The sequence below is a fragment of the Ursus arctos genome, unplaced genomic scaffold (genome assembly GCF_023065955.2).
Source record: "Ursus arctos isolate Adak ecotype North America unplaced genomic scaffold, UrsArc2.0 scaffold_13, whole genome shotgun sequence".
NCBI lineage: Eukaryota > Metazoa > Chordata > Mammalia > Carnivora > Ursidae > Ursus > Ursus arctos.
The window spans coordinates 44,103,412-44,122,694 of record NW_026622797.1 but is presented as its reverse complement, the minus strand read 5'-3'; the positions used below and the strand labels follow the sequence as shown (position 1 = coordinate 44,122,694).

Here is a 19,283-nt window from a genome sequence, read left to right as displayed (position 1 = left end):
GCTTTACACATCAGGGAGTATAATTTTAGCAAACGATTGTGTAGTACCAAAACCATATGTTTTCTTAGGATTTGATGTATGTAAGAATAATGTTAGATTTATTTCACTACAGAAATTTACCAAGGACATATAAGGTTTTACTTTGATATTGAGGTAAAATTATTTTCCAAAAAAGTATCCTAATTATCCATTTAATAAAATCGAAATAGAAAAAGTAAGGAGAACTTTAAAAATATGTACATTCCCTTAGTTAAAATATGTGGAAACAGTGAGGTGGTATGTGTGAGACCACAGCAAGATGTTTCTCAAATACTTGAAAATAGATTTCTCCGAGAGTTAAATCCTAAAATAGATCAGAGAAGGAAATGTGCAGCTCTGTTAAGGTATGTTAGTGCTCTCAGGGCATCAGAGTTTGCCCGAAACCTGATTGGAGGCCTAAAGGCGAGGTAACTTGGGTTTCAGTGGAGTCATAGTTGCTAACTTCTACAGCGCCTATACATTTTCCAGGGAAGAGGATCCGAAGTCAGGGGCATTCTGTTGTCCGGTTTGCAGGACTGTTTTAGCCCTTCATGGATATGGGCACTTCCAGTTGTAGTGTGAGAAGTATTTAACTTCAGGTAACTGACTACTGGGCCTGTCCATTGCCTTGGGCAAACAGGAACAGGTACTCTTGAGCTGAACTTGGTGGGGGTGGTGGCAGGAGCTGTGGGGTATGTACATTTTGCTCTTCTTTCCTAAATATCATTACAGTTCAATTTAAAAATTTTTGTTTTTAATGATATCCGGAGGCCATCTGACAGGTGCTGACAACACAACCTCCTTTCAAGCAAGTTACGGCGGTGGTCTTGACTGGTTGAGTTACCCCAAGCCCAGGGCCCCTCACCAGGCAATTATCTAATAATTTTACTACCTGTGGGGGTCTCTGATGAAGCTAGAAAATATTTCCCAATCTGCTTGATATTTGTATTTCTTGTAAATGAATGCACTGACATTCTGGTTTTATATATGTTGGGCGAGGAGGGTTTTAGTTTTATTAACATCAGATAACATATCCCAGGATGATCAGCTGGGATACTGATGACATTGCCCGAGCCAACTCCAGACCCTTGAGGTTACCTTATCGGCTCAGCCAGGGGCAGCAGATATCTCCCAAGTACTCATGTACCCTTCAGTCATATAAATTTATTACTAAGAAACACTCTCCAGCCAGCGATTTTATTTTCCAGCCCCTGTTGTATCACTGGGCCTTTTGAAAGAATACAGCAAGAAGCAGTCACCTTTTATACACCAAGAATTATGGGCCTTGGGAGGCAATCAAACTCAGATATCATTTATTTAATCATTATTCTTTTCTTTGAGGGCCCTGACAAATACTTGAAAAATCTCAAGGGTTATGTGCTTTCTTTTCAGTGAGTGTTGAGCTTACTAATGAATGATGTGTTAAAGAGTCCAGAGCATTGTGTTTGAGCTTCATCGGAGTTTCTAACAAGTGGCATGACCTTGCCCAGGCACTTAACATCTGTGATTCTCCTTCTTTTGCTTATATTTCGTTTCTTTCAAAAAAAATATATTATGGATAGGTTAATATAATCTTGCATGTCTGAAACTTCCTCCCTTTTATTAAAAATATTTATAGAGCTCTTTATGTCAGGTTCTGTGCTAAGTGCATCACATAATATTTAATCACCCCGTGAAGTTGGGATCGTTTTATGGATGAGAGCATGGAGGCTTTGAGAGCAGAAATCGGTTGATCAAAACTAGCAGACAGCAGAGCAGGGATTTACTCTTCTGTCCATGCTCAGTGTTCATCATAATGCTGTGCTCCTTAGACTTGACGCAAGATGTAAGAGTGTTTTTAATCCATCTTAATTTGGGGCGTGTTTTACTTTCTTCAGGGTAATGTCACTCTTTGATCCTTATACTTTCTATATTTTCTAAAGCCAGGGAAATTGAAAGAACTTTTGTGCTACCATATGTTCATTTTTAAACAGTCCCAGACCATTTGGAAACCTTCATTTTTGAAACTTGATGTTACTAGTCTAGTTTTCAGTTCTTTTCCTTCTGAGCATATTCTTTCTGTGCTTTCTTTGTCTAAGGATGGCAAAAATGGGAACTTTAATGTCACCGAATATTGTTAAAAATTTGGTTGAAGAAAAGAATGTTGGCTTAGGATTTAAGAGAATGGGTTCTAGTTCTGTCTCTAAGGTACTGTTAGACTATCAGTGGACACTAACTCTTAATACTGTTTGTCACATCAAGTTATTGCAAAGTAAAAGATCAAATATGGGAAAAGCATTTCACCAAAATTTCTGTGTGTCGGCAGTCATAATAAATAGCTGCCGTGGATTGTTGGAACCAGGATTAAAGCAAAATAATTTTAGGCTTATTGTTACTTCGTGAGGACCTATTTAAAATAATTAGAATTCGGGCATCTTGTTAAATACTTTTTGTATTATTTGGCTTGGCCTAAGCATACTGTCAAACTTGGACTGCTGCAGATACAAGCAGGGCATTCAGGCAGGGGGATGATCAAATTGCTGTCTCAATCATCTGGTAGTGACAGGGTAATCCTTAAATGATTATATTGTACTCATTGATTAGGTAGAAATTTAGGAACGTTTTGCTTTCTGAGCTGTGTAGAGTGAGACAAAAGAATGGAAGGAAAACTAGGTAAGGAAAGTTAATGCGTTATAGTGGAAGAGAAGAGGAAAGGCTTTTAGGGGAAACGAGGCTCCATAGAGTCATTCAGAAGCATCCTGAGAATTGAATTATGTGTAAGAGAAATATTAGTGGCAGCTGCCAGGGATTGCCCATGATGTTGCCATATTGAAAATGCCATGCTCTTGAGCTGGGGGCCAAGTGCAACTTGAAGATTGAGGGGAGCCGGCAGTGCTCTGCTGTGTCTGCAACACATGAACTAGAGGGAGAGTGGCTTAAGAGACCAGCCACAGACATCTGAAAGTACAGACTTGTTCTGTGTGTGTGTGTGTGTGTGTGTGTGTGGTGGGGCAGTGGGAGAGGCAGAGTTGGCCTTTCTTTTTTTTTTTTTTTAAAGATTTTATTTATTATGTGAGAGAGAGACAGCCAGTGAGAGAGGGAACACAAGCAGGGGGAGCAGGAGAGGAAGAAGCAGGCTCCCAGCGGAGGAGCCCGATGCGGGGCTCGATCCCGGAACGCCGGGATCACGCCCTGAGCCGAAGGCAGATGCTTAACGACTGCGCTACCCAGGCGCCCCAGAGTTGGCCTTTCTGGTAAACTAAGTGGCCATTGTTTCACTTAGCATTTCGGCATCTCCCAAACTTCAGTCATTCAAGTACCACTTTCAACAATTTTTGCCCTATCCTTTTACTTTTTTTTTTTTAACTTTTAAATGTAAGTGTGTCTTAAACAGGAACTTTATATCTCTGTTGAAATGTCTAGTTAGATGTACCAGTGATAGTTTTCCCATTGAAATGAGTTGGCATAAAACCTGTCCATCTGTGGTCCACCTAAAATGACCGTGAGAAACGCTCCTTTCCCTAATTGCAGCTTCTCTCTACAGAGCGGTATGCAGAGTACTGAGCGCAGAATTTTAATGGGGGAAACCCAAAGACTGGAAATGGGGGCTTTTCAGGGTAATTTTCTGGACAGATTTAAGATGGTAGATGTCTCCCTTTAGGTTATCAGCCTAAAGTAAGTTTGGGTTAGACTTCACTTTCTTTCTTTGAAATTAGTTTTTAGGCTACATAAGTTTCTGGGCCTCATGAGTATCTTCCTCTATTAGTTTCCTAGCAGACGTTTTTTTCTGAAAAATTCAAAACTTGCTTTGGCTTCAAATAAAGGGAATAAGGTTTCTCCTTGCTCATTTTAGTGATGGTATCTACTCCCCCAGGACCTAAGTCCAAGGGTTAATTTGGCTTAGTCAGCATCTACGAGCTGCCTTTTCTTTGTTGAGCACAGTGCTAAGTCCTGTGATGCAAAGAGGAAGCTGTGGTCCCACCTTCTGTGAGGCACAGCATATAAACAGTCCAAACGGTTCCACGTGATACAGGTATGTGCCAGATACAGAAGAAGTGAACTTTTTGGATAGATCAACAAAGGCCTTAATCTCGGGAGAGCGGTGGAGGCTGGGTGAGTTGACTTCAGTATAATTGGAAGGCAACACACTCTGGGACATGGTGAATGCTATGGCCCTTTCTTCCCAGGTGGTCTGTGTGCCTGATTGTTCTGTAGAATTTCTGTGGGTTCTTCATTGGCCCACATGGTATCCCAACCAGAATTTATGTCTTAAATGTGTGGTAGCTCAGTCTTGCTGCCCTGACCCCCTCATGTGAATTTGGAGCAATAATGAAGGACCCTTCAATAATAGTTGGCATATCAAGGTGGCATGATTCCCAAATCAACACATTAATGAGGTTCTGTGCTTCAGGAGCAACCCTTCTTTAAATATATTCAGGCATGACCTACGTCACGGGAAGTGATGTGGCAGAAGGGGCTGGGATCACAGCATGAGTCCTCCTGCAGCAGCCCCCAGCACCTGAGTGACTCTGGACCTGGGTAGGAGGACAGGATGCATACGGGAGGAGGAAGAGAATAAAACAAATCAGGCTTTAGCTACCGTTAGGGAATATTGGTACAGGAGCTGAGACAGAAATTCCAGTCTCCCTGTGGGTTCTCACCCATCCCCCCAAAATCCAACCTCCCACAAGCGCCTAGAACGTGAGCTACAGGTTTAAAAAAACGGTAGTTGAGAGAAGATCTTCAATACTATCCACGTAGTGGTCAATTAAAGGAGAAACTTACAAGTCATCCTCACTTTGGGTGCCTAAAACCCCTCCGCAATGTTAATTGCATTGATAACTGCATCCAATCTTAGGCTTTGGGGGATTTAATATAGGCAGGCTTTTTTTTTTTTTTTTTAATTGTTTGCATGAATGTTCAGTGAAAAGAGCAAAAAATAAACCTCGGGGTGGAGGTCGGGGTGGTGGGGACTCAGCATTACTTTAGACCCAGCCATGTCTCTGTGTTGCCAGAGACCACACCCCTTCTCAGACATAACCACAGAGGACTATTTCTTTTGGCCAGGTCTCTGACCTTGAAGGGTCTAGCCAGCCGCCTTGCAGCTTTGGGTGCTAGACATAATATGAGTAGAGTCCAAGAGTTATTTCTATTTTATATATTTTATTTAGCATGGCTATACCAATTTTCTTAAATTAATCCCAAGTTTGACTCTTGAAACACATCTGAAATGCTTTGCAAAATTGCTGCCCTTAAATTTCGTGTGTGTGTGTGTGTGTGTGTGTGTGTATACACATATGGTCTAAAACACATTCAGAAATATAAAGAATACTAGAATTAATGGCAGCATCCATAAGTGCTGCATATTGCCTTTCTTTTGGAGATACAGCAAGTTGAGAGTGTGGACTGATCTCCAGTGTATGTTAAATCTTCAGTTTTCTTTCTTGTGAATGTGACGAGGCAGCTTTTCATTAGAAAAATAGTTTGTGTTCAGCTGGGGAGGTTGATTTTTCTCCATCAGTTTCTCTCTTTAATAATTGAAAACTACTGTTCATTATTTACATAAAACTGTCTTTTTCTGGTCTGCTTTCTATAACCTTTCCCCTCTGAAGAATTTTAAGAATTCCCTGACTTTCCTCTGGGGGATTTTATGCCTGCTTTATCCCAGATGTGGGACGTAGACTAGGCTGAGGTTTTTTGTGTTTTTTGTGTTTTTTTTTTCTTTTTAAAAAATATTCTTGTATTTGAAATATGTTCTTTTAACCTGTGCCACTGAAAAAAGGATTTTTAAGAAAGTTAAGCAGTTAAGAAAATATGAGCTTGGTTTCAGTGTCTGACCTACTGAATGACACCAAAATCCCACGTGCAAAATGAAAAAGTAGGCACCAGTTTCAAATAATAAAGGGAAAATGTACACGTGTTATTTCAGCCTTTTGATTCTGGGATTTTATTTTCTGAATGAAGGCCTGTCCGTTTCTAGTCCCGGCAGCCCCATGTCTGGCCTTTCAATACACGCCTGCTGATGTCAGCCCAGGGAATGCCTGGGCTTGGCCGTCGGTTACCCTGCTTTTGTCTTCTCTGTCCCCACCTTCTGCTGACACAAAGAGCATATAGCCTTGCTCATAATATTTGTCTGCTTACACTCTTATAGATGTATTGATCGTAATCCCTGCTTCAGAATGCAGAATGTTAGGAAGCCAGGAGAAGCCAGAGTAATGGAGCCTATAATTAAGAAAGACAGGATTTTCTCTTTTTTCCTAATTTCCATTCAGATTCCCAGACAAGATTTCACCACCAGCTTTTGGTTATTGTGGTTTTCATGTTAATGCCTAAAAAAATACTGTAAGATTTAAACTTTTTTGAATTCTAAAACATGAGAAAAATGCCAAGGAGGGTCTGTCTTCCCTACTTGAACAAATCTTACATGGTTTCCCCAAGTCCAAAGTTCTGTTTTCCTCAATGAATACATGTTTGAAGTATCGTGTTTACTTGACAATAAAATTATTAGATTTTTTTATTTGAGTTTGGTTTTTTAAAAACATTTTATTTATCAGAGAGCGAGAACATGAATGAGGGGTTGGGAGAGAGGGGGAGGGAGAAGCAGGCTCCCCACTGAGTAAGGACCCCGATGCGGGACTCCATCCCAGGATCCTGGGATCATGACCTGAGCTGAAGGCAGACGCTTAAACGACTGAGCCACCAAGGCACCCGTATTTGAGTATCGTTGACACACAATGTTATATTAGTTTCAGGTGTACAACGTAGTAATCTGCCAAGTTTGTCCATTATGCTGTGTTCACCATAAGTATAGCTACTCTCTGTCATCGTACAACACTATTTATAATATCATTGACCGTGTTCCTTATGTTGTACTTTTTATTCCTGTGACTAAATTATTAGGTTTTAGTAAGTCCCTTCCTGGTTCAAATTTTTGTTGTATTTTTTTAAAAAATCTAAATTCATAAGCTTCAGCTTTTAATATTTTTACCTTCTCCCAGTAAGCAAGTTTGTCTTTCCTACTTTGTCATGTTCCCCTGGTTGACATCCCCTTTTCTTTTTCCTCCCGTAGGATCTTTCGAAGATGGTTTGGCTGCCTTGGAGATTTGGAGATCTGATGCCACGATGAGGACTCACACACGGGGGGCTCCCAGTGTGTTTTTCATATATTTGTTTTGCTTTGTGTCGTCTTATATCACTGACGAGAACCCAGAAGTCATGATTCCCTTCACCAATGCCAACTATGACAGCCACCCAATGCTATACTTCTCCAGGACAGAGGTGGCGGAGCTCCAGCTCAGGGCGGCCAGCTCCCATGAGCACATTGCCGCCCGGCTCACTGAGGCCGTGCACACCATGCTGTCCAGCCCCTTGGAATACCTCCCTCCGTGGGACCCCAAGGAATATAGCGCCCGCTGGAATGAAATTTACGGCAACAACTTGGGCGCCTTGGCAATGTTTTGCGTGCTGTATCCTGAGAACCTTGAAGCCCGAGACATGGCCAAAGACTACATGGAGAGGATGGCAGCTCAGCCTAGTTGGTAGATTTTTGTCTTTTTCTTCTTACTGTATTAACTCTGCAATTTCAAGAAATGAATTTATACTCAGATGAAATCTTAGAGGCCAGATTTTCACATACGTGTGTGAGTGAAGGGGAGGGGTTCCTTGTTTGTTGTGGTGTTAGAGGCTTATGAATGAGCCATAGTTTCAAAAGACCCAGTAATGTCCGTGTTTAAAGTTCGCAGGAAAATATGTAGATACAACCTAGCCAAAGAAAACATAATTTGCTGCATTGAGTAAATACTGTTATCTTGATTGTTGAGAATACTTTCCTCCCTGTTTAACAAGCATGTATTACGGTCATCTGGCTTTAGGTTCTTATTGACCCCCAAGTGGTTAAAACCCTCTGCCAGCAAGAGATTTTAGCTAATTAAGGTTTATTTAAATTTTATGACAATTAGGAGCTTAAAAGGATTGTGATAGGATTAACTGGCAATTTATAAACAAGATCTTATCCAGTAACTACCAAACTGTCCAAACCTGTACGAAAACCTATTGTATAATTATGTGAGGGATTTTAACTGCATAGTAATTTATCTTCAGATATTCCAAGATTTGGAAACAAACTTGCTGTCCCTTTTTGATTAGCTTAAAGTTATTTTATTTGTTTATAATGAGTATGTCTACCTACTTCCAAAAAGATATGGGGTGGGTTGATGAGGGATTCTGTGGGTATTCTTTTTTTTTTTTTTAAAGATTTTATTTATTTATTTGACAGAGATAGAGACAGCCAGCGAGAGAGGGAACACAAGCAGGGGGAGTGGGAGAGGAAGAAGCAGGCTCATAGCAGAGGAGCCCGATGTGGGCTCCATCCCACAATGCCGGGATCACACCCTGAGCTGCTCTGCCACCCAGGCGCCCCTCTGTGGGTATTCTTATCCAAATTGTGTTTTAATACATATTCATGGTATAGTTGCACCAAAAAATTACAAATACCCTTTTAAAATTACAGAAGCTTCTTTTTTATAGGGCTATAAAGAGCTCATTTTTAAATGCTTAGAAAAATCAGTGAATGCATTTAATGCTGTGATGAGTTACATCTCACGTAACACAGGAGTAAAGAATGATAGTTCGCAACTTTCCTGAGTTCTGTCAGTATGGTAACAGAATTTAATTTTTCCTAAATTTCTGCCAAAATGATAAAGAATGCTATTTGCTTATAGAGTGAAGGATTTTCTGGAATTTACTAGTGAAGAAGATTATGGAAAAGTTGGCATTAAATCCATACCAGAGCTGAATTTTTGAGACTTGCTGTGGGGTGCTTGGGTGGCTCAGATGGTTAGACATCTGCCTTTGGCTCAGGTCATGATCTCCAGGTCCTGAGATGGAACCCTGCATCAGGCTCCCAGCTCAGCAGGGAGTCTGCTTCTCTCTTTCCTTCTGCCTTTTCCCCTGCTTGAGCTCTCTCTTTCTCTCTCTAATGAATAAATAAAATCTTTAAAAAAAAGACTTGCTGTTAGATATATATAATCATTTTGAAGTTTATAATACTTCAGGTTGAAAAGAACTTTTTTATTTGCTTTGGTTCAAAATTGAGCCATGTATGCAGTAGTTTCTGATTTTTATTCTAATTAACTGATTTTACTCTATTTCTGACACCAAGAAAGAAAATAAAAGGTGTATGAGAATTTATTTGATACTTGAACTACAAGAATGTATTATCAAATGTTATAATTACTTGATATTGTGTAATTGGTTAAAAATGGCAACCATTACATACTTTAGGAAAAAAATCTCCGCTGTCTTCAAAGCTACTTTTTCTTTTAAAGTCCCTTTTTAGATAGCAAAGTTTAATTTGTCAGATTAAGGTACTGATGAAAATGTCCCAGAGAAGAGTTCCTGTAAAAAGCATCTATTTCACTTAATAACAGAGTAGCTAACTGGGAAGTACCGTTGTTTCATGGAGATTTTTTTTTTTTTAACACAAATACAATAACATAAAGAGAATTACACAAAACCAGGTCAAACGTTATAACATAAAGCATTCATCAGGAGTATAAATGCCAGCTTAAATGAATACTGTCATTAGAGAGGATTAGACTCCTAGGATAAAAGAAGGGAAAATTAAATAACTTCAAACAAAAGTGGTAGTTTCCATATTGTTTCTACAAGTTGAGATTTACTGGTTATTGGCAGTATGTATAAATTTGCCAGAGGACTAGTACTTTATTAATGGCAGGATTGGTAAAAATAGGTATAACTCCATGCTGTTATCTGGTCACTGAAAAGTCAGGCTGTGATTTAATAGAGCTAAACAGTGGACTTCTTTCTCTTGAAGCTGAAGGGCAGAAATGGAAAATCTACCTTTACATCTGGTTTCTAGTGCCAGAAGTGATCTTATTAGCAGAAAAAGTAGAACTACTGGAACATTTTTTCTTGGCAAGTACTGTTACTAGGTTCTACTTTTAAGTGATTTTATGGAAATTTAATTTTTTTCAAAAAGATTTTATTTATTTGAGAGCGAGAGCACAAATGGTGAGGAGGGGCAGATTGAGAGGGAGAAGCAGACTCCCCACTGAGCAGGGAGCCTGATGCCGAACTCGATTCCAGGACCCTGAGAGCATAACCAGAGCCGAAGACAGGTAGATGTTTAACCAACTGAGCCACCCAGGCACCCTGGAAATTTTAACTTCTTAAAATCTACCACACCCAACTCCTAGACTCTTGTATTTTCATTTAAATTTGTAGTTGAACATAATCACCTTTTGACAACTTAAATCTTTTTATAATTCAGCTATCCCTGTTTAAGTCAACTAAATCATATGTTCCCACAATGCACAGAGAAGTATATTGTGGATGTTGTCACTGTTTTAGGATATAGTTCACCTATATTGGTTTCAGAGAACAGAAAGAGCTAGCTCTTATTTACCAAAGAGATCAATAATTAATATCATAGATTTGTTTTTTAGAAAGCTTCCTACAGTGGCTTTATCAGACTACATTTGTCATTTTCCTTGAAGGGCATTTCTACTTTTAAAACCAATGACTGAATTGTGTTTACTCACTTATTCAATCAAGTAACTTTTATTGAGTATCTATTGTATGTCATGAACTAGGCTGGCTACCGGGGATTCAAAGATGCAGCGATAGCCCAGAAATTGTATAAGTCGCCCCTAGAGTGAGGAGTGCAAACATGAGGTTTTTGAAACCTAAGCTAGGGCTGTGCCCTCTTCTCAGATATGAGCGTAAGGATCGCTTAATGAGAGGTTCCATCAGTTTCATTCATGACTTAAAGGTCTGTATTGTGCTGTACTGTAGTGCGGTAGAAAAGTCCTAGCTCCAGAGTCTCACCGCCTGGATTTGAATCCCAGCTTGCCACTGTTCAGCGGTGTTATTTCAGACAAATGTTCTTCATCTGTCTGTGCCTTAGCGCCCTGATATGTAATGTGGCAATAGCAGCAGTCTCTCCCTCACAGCCTCCTTACGAGGATAAAACAAGATACTGGAAAGTACTCAGCACAGTTCCTGTCACCTTTGATACAGAAGAATAATGACATTAATGATAAGTATTGTTACTGTTATTTGCTCAGTACTTAGACCCTGTTTGGCTTATAATTAATTATATGTAGGCTCTAAGGAAATAGTATTTGGGATTTATTTGGAGATTTTACTCATCTTTGTTCAAATGCCTCTCTAACCTAGAACATCTGTTTAACTCACAAAATTTCCCTTTTGGCTTTGTTCCGTTAAAATGCTCAGTGATGCTCCCGAGGGCTCTTTTTTAAGGCTTATAAGACTCTGATGGTAACACCAATGAAAAAGGCTTAGTGGAATGTGACAGTGATGTGTGTTTTGTCTGGTATTAAAAAGAAGTACATCTGAGATATACATGCATACAAATTTATTAATATGGTTCATTTCTCATTTGACTGTTTTATAAGTAAAGAGCTAAAAGGTAACGTCTAAGATATTCACTTACTGAAGGCTCTTGGGCCATTGTAAAAGAAAAGTGAAAGGAAAATGTCTGATTATACTGATCCTGTTAGGTGTCCATTTTATATGCCACGTACTGCAAAGTAGAAAGGGAATCTGGAAGATTGATCATGAGAATGGTAGCGATTGAAAAACAACAGCATGCAAAACTTCTTTCTTTTAGCGTTACACTGCCATGTATCTCCCAGCACCCCAATGATCGAGCACCACAGAAAGATGGGTCCTGTCTGTGTGCTGTGTCTGTGTCTGCCTTTGCAGAGATGTCACATCCTCACTCACGCACTCCTTTGTTCTTCTGACTTCTGCTAAGGCTTATATGTTCTTTCTAACAGTAAAATTAATGGTAATTTAAGCTTGTTCTTAACTTAGTTCTAAAAATCAAATTTAAAAAGATATCATTTTAACTTACATATAAAGAGGCAAATCATTTTCAGCATCACCAAAAATGTCTTCAACCTTTGAATGAATACCTTTTCTTTGGTCCCCTATAGATCTTATCTTCCAAAGGAGAACTAGGATTTGGGCAGCAGTTGGCTCTGTATTTTATATTAAGGCTTGATTAGAACTTAATATGCAGCCACTTGAAGAAAGCTTAATGAGCTGAGACCATAAGTTGAGAGCTGGTAACAACAGGAAATGCATTTTAATTCACTTAACATGAATTCACTTTTTATATAATGTCACCAAGTCGCTAAAGTAAGGTCTGCATATGTCAGTTGGCATATGGGGATAGTCTCATGTGTAAATAAAATATTCTCCATTAGCTCCCCTCCTCCAAAAAAACATTAAACTTTAATTTAGGAAAATAATAAAAGCAGTTCTTAGTAGAGATTTAAAAGAGATACCTAAAATAAATTTTTGGAGTTTTGGGAGTCAGCACATATTACTCTACTTTCCTAAAATTTTCATATGTATATTTTTATTTACTTATTTCTACTCTGTGTTTCCCCCAGAAGATTAAGGAAACAAAATACAAGATTAAAATTAAAAGTAGGTGAAAAAGAAAAGGGAAAAAAAAGGTTGGGGACATCAGAGCTGAATTAAGAATGAGACAGTTGCCAAAATGTTACATCTCACAGACCATAAGTGGGCCAAAGTGGGCCCTGCGTTTTTTAGCTATCAAGAGAGTAAGCTCAGTAAGTTTTGAAGTGTGCAGTGTCCATGGCATCAAAAACAGATCAGTTATTCTATAGAACTACTACTCTTGACCCAGATATCAGACAGGAATATCTCCTGTTTTTTGTGAAGAATCTTCACAACAGTCTCATGAACATCCCTACAGTGCATATGTGATGGGTTGCACGAGGCTGTTTTTTTTTTTAATTAAGATTTTATTTCTTTATTTATTAGAGAGAGAGGGAGTGCGTGCACAAGCAGGGGGGAGGGGCAGAGGCAGAGGGAGAAGCAGACTCCCCAGTGAGCAGGGAGCCCAATCTGGGGCTCCCATCCCAGGACCCTGGAATCATAACCTGAGCCGAAGGCAGATTCTTAACTGGCTGAGCCACCCACGCGCCCAATAAGGCTGTTTTTTTGTGCCAGACCAGACTAAAAGCAGGGTGGTGGCTCTAGCTCGTGCATGTATCCTCCACCTCTGAGCACGGCATTAAGTAGATTTCTGTCCAGTGAATGAATACTGCAGCATCCCTGGATAAAGCATCTCCAAAGTGAAGTTCATTGAGATACAAGTGGAGCTGGAAGGGATGGATCTGTGGTTTAGCCTCAGGCCACTTTTTTTCCTAGTCTAGCTTAATCCTTCAGTAGAATCTTGCATACATATCAGGCAGCCTCCCTGTACATGGAGTATCTTACTCAAGCTCGTGATAGATGCCGTTACACTCGTCAGGAAGTTCTTGCAGTGATCTATAACTAAAAACAAGCAAAGGAAGCAAAAAAACTCACTCAAATGATTATTAGAAAACACTACAGATCCTGAATCGCTTATGAAAGGTACAGTTGAGTCTATTTTACTTAATGATATGAAGAGATGAATGCATTTCAGAGATTGAAGATGGGACTGTAACAACAAGAATACGTTCAGCTCTGGTTGATAGTGTCTAGTCATCCTGTGTGCATTTCCAGGCAACAGGCTTTTGTCTAAGCTTTGTAAACCCTGGGCAGTGGGCTCGTGTGGTGGTCTTTGGAGGCAGAGAAGAGCCTGTGCCTTGACTCTGCCATTTTATTTGCCATGCATCCTTCGGCAGGTCTTTTAACCTCTGTAAACGTCAGTGTCTTCATCTCTAAAATGTGGATGATCCTTCCCATGCAATGAGATAGCGCATGTAGAGCTCTTAGCGTTATGTACCTGGCACAGAGTTTTAAACTCTGTTGTTCAGAAGGGGGAATGAACCATGAGAGACTGTGGACTCTGGGAAACAAACTGGGGGCTTCAGAGGGGAGGGGGGTGGGGGAATGGGATAGGCTGGTGATGGGTAGTAAGGAGGGCACGTATTGCATGGTGCACTGGGTGTTATACGCAAGTAATGAATCATAGAACTTAACATCAAAAACTGGGGATGTACTGTATGGTGACTAACATAATATAATGAAAAACAAACAAACAAAAAACTCTGTTGTTATTACACAGAAGTAGGTATGAAACGTGGAGCTTGATTCTCAAGTTCCTTGGTACACAGTACTCTGCTTTACCTGCTCTGTCACTCTGGGGTTGGGTTTTTGAGACGGATTCATTGTGAATCGTGCTTTCCTCCTTTCTTTATAGTAGTTTTGCTTACTTATCCTCAGAAAATAAATCACAGAGGAAAGAAATTACTTCACTCTCGCATTGGAGCCAGTCAGCTACAGGAAATCAGCCCTGGTGGGGGAAACAAAGAAAGTTGAACTTTCGGACAGAGAAGTAATTGTACTTTCATTTGCAACTGACTGAGTACTAAGTCCTTGCCTGTGGATTGCAGACTTCTGGAGAGGGACATCTGAGAGTGTATTTGCAAAATAAAATAAAATAAAATAATAAAGTAAAACGAAGGAGAGAGAAAAAGAAAAAACAGAAAAGCCTCTGGCATATGGCAGTGAACCAATCCGTGTCATTCCTGTACATTCCAAAATGAAGTGTGTGCCTGTCTTTCTCAGCATGGCCTGCTGGGCTCCAAGTACACTTCCCTACAGCTGTTTCCCAGACTTTTTACTTTTCTGAATTGTTCGTTAAGGCTGGGAATCAAAGAAAGGGGGAGGGTGTAGCTGGGTCCCAACACGTGGAGCCCCAGCACCGTGAGTGAAAAGATCAGGTTTTCCTCTCGTGACCTTACAGTGGCGAAGACTGGGAGGCTTAGCTCAGAATGCACCTGGAAACCATTGGATTCCAGGAAACACATCCAGTGGACCTGGAGAAGCAAATGCTGGGCTCTCAGAATACCCAGCTCCAAATTCCCCTAGCTTTTTCTCATTCCTGTTTCTCCTCCCTTTTACCCTTCCCCCTACCTCTCTTTTTGCCTTTTTCTCTCTTCTCTTCATTCTGTAATCTAAAAGAAGTGATCCCCTTTTACCCTACTTCAGATCTTGGAAATAGAAGACTAAAATTGATGACTGCGAGGTAAATTTTTAGGATGTTCAGATTTTTTTTTTTTTAAGATTTATTTATTTATTTGACAGAGAGAGAGACAGCCAGCGAGAGAGGGAACACAGCAGGGGGAGTGGGAGAGGAAGAAGCAGGCTCCCAGCGGAGGAGCCTGATGTGGGGCTCGATCCCATAATGCCGGGATCACGCCCTGAGCCGAAGGCAGATGCTTAACCTCTGTGCCACCCAGGCGCCCAGGATGTTCAGGTTTTAAAAAGAGAAAGAGAGAGCGAGGGATCCTACATTTATTGTTTAAGTAACCTCTACCCTCCATGTGGGGCTTGAACTCACAACCCCAAGACTGAGAGTCTCATGCTCTACCCAACTGAGCTAACCAGGCACCCCTGATGAGCATTATGGAAACACATGTTAGAAACCTGGCCACTGGGAAGTCTCTTCTTGAAGGCTGTTTAATAGGCAGGTTGTCGCCGTGTAATAATAAACAAGCCACTGGGCGAGGTTTGAGGTCAGGTGACCCATAGCAGGAGGAAGCTTGTGAAAAGTTGCTAACTGAGAGGCAGTATCGGGTGTGGGGGTTAGCTAAGTATCTCCTTTAGAGTACGATTGTTCAATCCATGACAAGTAGAGTGTTCTCCATCTATTTCAAATGCAAGTGAGGATAAAGTAGCTTTAACAGTGCTTCTTTCTAATGACAAATTTAAGATATTTTATAGCAGCTATAATCATACACAACTGAACAGAAATCCAAAGTTAATTTTTTTTTGTGGGATCTTTTTGTTGTTTGAGAGTCAGTATTGGTGATGAGTGACCCTCCCTCTCCTACCTCCTGCCCTTTTAGTGTCATTTTGTCTTTTTAAGTGTAGTATGCGCTTTCAGAGTGGCCAGAGAGAGCTGTGCTTAATGCCAGGGGACTCCTTGGCGCTCTCTTGATAGAGTCCCTCGCCCCATATATACAAACAAGGACAACACAGAAGTTCCACACAGTCTTAACGATCTGGCTCTTAAATGTTTCTAATATGAAAAGCTTACCAAGCATGAGGTTTGAATTTTGTGCATTTCTTGCCTCTTATCTTGAGGGAAGATATTAATTGGCAAGTGCTGCGTGTGTGTCTGTATTCTATTCCAGCGATGCTTCATGGTCATTTTTTTTTCACGTTGGCTTTAACTATTAGATAAAATAACTATTCAGTTCTTTTTTTTTAAGACTTTATTTATTCATTTGAGAGAAAAGAGAGAGAGCGAGCACAAGCTGGGGGGAAAGGGGCAGAGGGAGAAGCAGACTCCCCACTGAGCAGGGAGCCTGACCCGGGGCTCAACCCCAAGACCCTGGGATCATGACCTGAGCCAAAGGCAGATGCTTAACTGACCGAGCCACCCAGGCACCCAATACCTACTCAGTTCTAATACTACTTAAGATGTAGGGTCTTGCTGACATTATGTTCTTCCTAATGCTATGCAGATAGCTGTAACTCCTAGAGAGTACTAATGACATAAGTATGCCCGTGAGGTCTCTTACAAGCCGGGTAGTTCATTTTACTTTAGTTATATTCAGAATGGCCTTTTATTTCTTCATCTCCTTCTGCCATATCCATTAAGGGAACTTGTTTTTGCCATGCTTAACACAGACCCTCTCATCCATCTTCCCTTTTCCTTTCCAGTGTCAGTACGCTGCGTTAGGACAGCAGGAGGAGACATTGTCAGGGGCTGCCAGATCATTGCTTTATCCCACATAAGCCAGTGGTTTAGAAGCTTTGTGTGTGGGAGGGCTTGGAAGGGGAGGAATCAGGAGGGGAACTAGGTTGAAACTTAAATACTAGTCCAGGAAGGAAGTGAAGACCACAATTAAGACCGTGAGGGTGGAGAGAAAAAGGAATGACTTAGGTCAGAGAATCTGCATGGAGATTGATTGGATTTGAGACACTTTGTCTCATAGTGTGATATTTTCATCAGAATTCTATAGGTATCCCTTTTTGGGCAGAAGAAGTTAAAAATTGTCTTTTTTCCTCTTGATCTCGAGTTTGGGCACCATGTTGGGCATGGAGCCTACTAAAATAAATAATAAAAATTTTAAAAATTGTCTTTGTTTCATATCAGCAAAAATTATACCACAAGTCCAATTTATTTATAGCAAGTACAGTTACCAATAGGTTAGGGGTTTTTTTTAGATTGAAGTATAGTTGACATACAATACTATGATAGTTTTTGGTGTACAACATAATGATTCAACAATTATATCAATTATAAAATGCTGACCATGATGACTGTAGTTATCACCTGTTACTGTACAAAGTTATTACAATATTATTGACTATATTCTCTATGCTGTACTTTTCATCCCTGTGACTTATTTTTTTTATTTCTAGAAGTTTATACCTCTTAATCCCCTTCACCTATTTTACCCATTCCCCCCACACCCCCGCCTCTGGCACCTACCAGTTCTCTATATTTATGAGTCTGTTTCTGTTTTTTTGTGTATATGCTTATACATTTGTGTTGTTTTTTTAGATGACACATATAAGTGAAATCAAATGGTATTTGTCTTTGTTTACTTATTTCACTTAGTATAATACCCTTTAGGTCCATCCATGTTATCAAGAATGGCAAGATTTCATTCTTTTTGATGGTTGAGTAATATTCCATGTATATATACACCATATCTTCTTTATTCATTCATCTCTCAGTGGACACTTGCTTGCTTCGAGATCTTGGCTATTGTAAATAATTCTGGAATAAACATGGGGTACATATATCTTTTTGAATAAGTGTTTTTGGTTTTTTGGGGGGGGTAAATACCAAAAGTAGAGTTACTGGGTCATATGGTATTTCTATTTTTAATAGAAATTTTTTGTTGAGGAGCCTCTATGCTCTTTTCCATAGTGGCTACACCAAACTACATTCCTACCAGAAGTGCATGGGGATTGTCTTTCTCCATATCCTCACCAACACTTATTATTTGTCTCTTTGTTACCAGCCATTCTGACTGATGAGAGGTAACATACAGGTATTCCTAAAAAGACAGGTTCCTGGGCCCTACACAGACTGAGTGAATCACCATCTTTTGGAGTGGACCAAGGAATCTGTCCTTTTCAATAAGTCCCCCATTTGATTCTGAGACACACTAAAATTTAAGAAGTAAAGGAAAGGCAGGTTTTAAAAAAATGGTACTTGGTTTTTGTCTTCGGTGAACTGGTTGCACATGATGCCGAGATGCAGGAGGGAATATGGGAGAGAGAAAATAATTCACTTTTTACATGTCTTTTCGTGTCACTATTTCTTCTATCTGCTCCATCTGTCTCACTTTGTTGATACCAGCCAACCGTGTGGACAGATGAATTTCAAACCCTCTGCCCCTGTTGTCATCACAAAGGCTCATAGATACCCGTGGTAGGTATCTTGATGTGTATTTATTACTGTACTTACTTGGGCCTCCTGGCCATATCTGTTACTCATGTGAGTTCACTGTCATCCATGCCACCTGTTCTGTGGTTTCTGTACTGTTGCTGCCACACTGTTGACCTCCAGCCATTTTTCTCCTTCCTCCCCTTTATTGTGTTATTCACTCTTACCACTCTGAATGTGTCTTGCTCTAATTTGTGTCACTGTTGAATGTAGGTGAGCTCTTCAGGAAATCAGCCTGTTGTCATCATCATCATAAAACATGCCACTATCCAGAGCTTACAGATTTTTTTTTAAGTCTTATTTTTCCTAGAATTTTGTGATTTCAGTGTTTTAAGCTTTTCACTGACAGGCACTGATGTGCCTGTCCCCCGTGGTCCACTTGGACCACATGTACTGGCATTTTCAACTCTGCCCTGAGTCTAATGGCAGTAAGTTTACAGAGCAGCACTGAATTGGCCTTTCTACCTGCAGGAATCCCAGATGTATCTTTCCCTTTCCTTCCTTCTTACCCTCCAAACCCTACCCAGACTTCAGGATCCAGTTTAACTTCTCCTTCCTCTGTAAGATTTTCTCTAGCCTGTTACTCTTCTCAATTTCCACAGTTATTATTTTTCATGTGACTTGTCAATTTGCAGTAGTAGCTGGGTTATTTACCACTTGGTTCTCTAGTCAGGAGTACATATCTTCAGGATGGAGCCCCCCAAAAGTGTTTTTCTACAAACATCATGGGCTCTAGCTTCTACCCATCCTTTGTCCAGTGTGATTCAGATATGCCAAGAGAACCATGCAAACTTCTTCTAGGATGTCTCGTCTGTACTAGAATTCTTGATTTATTTGTTTGCCTACCCCACATAAGCTTATTGAG

The 19,283-nt window shown here is 40.2% G+C and overlaps 1 protein-coding gene across 10 annotated transcripts in view; it reads left to right on the top strand.

Annotated features, from left to right (window-relative positions):
• Positions 1 to 19,283, top strand: part of DSE (dermatan sulfate epimerase) — a 145,447-nt gene that overhangs the window by 85,021 nt on the left and 41,143 nt on the right. For 7 of the 10 annotated variants that reach the window (XM_026489228.4, XM_026489226.4, XM_057311126.1 and 4 more), the window contains one exon: positions 7,067 to 7,535. In XM_026489228.4, coding sequence (XP_026345013.2) covers positions 7,067 to 7,535 — 469 coding nt within the window. Of the gene's footprint in view, positions 1 to 7,066; positions 7,536 to 19,283 lie in introns of those variants that run through there. The other 3 variants (XM_026489232.4, XM_044380336.3, XM_026489233.4) reach the window with 3 other exon arrangements.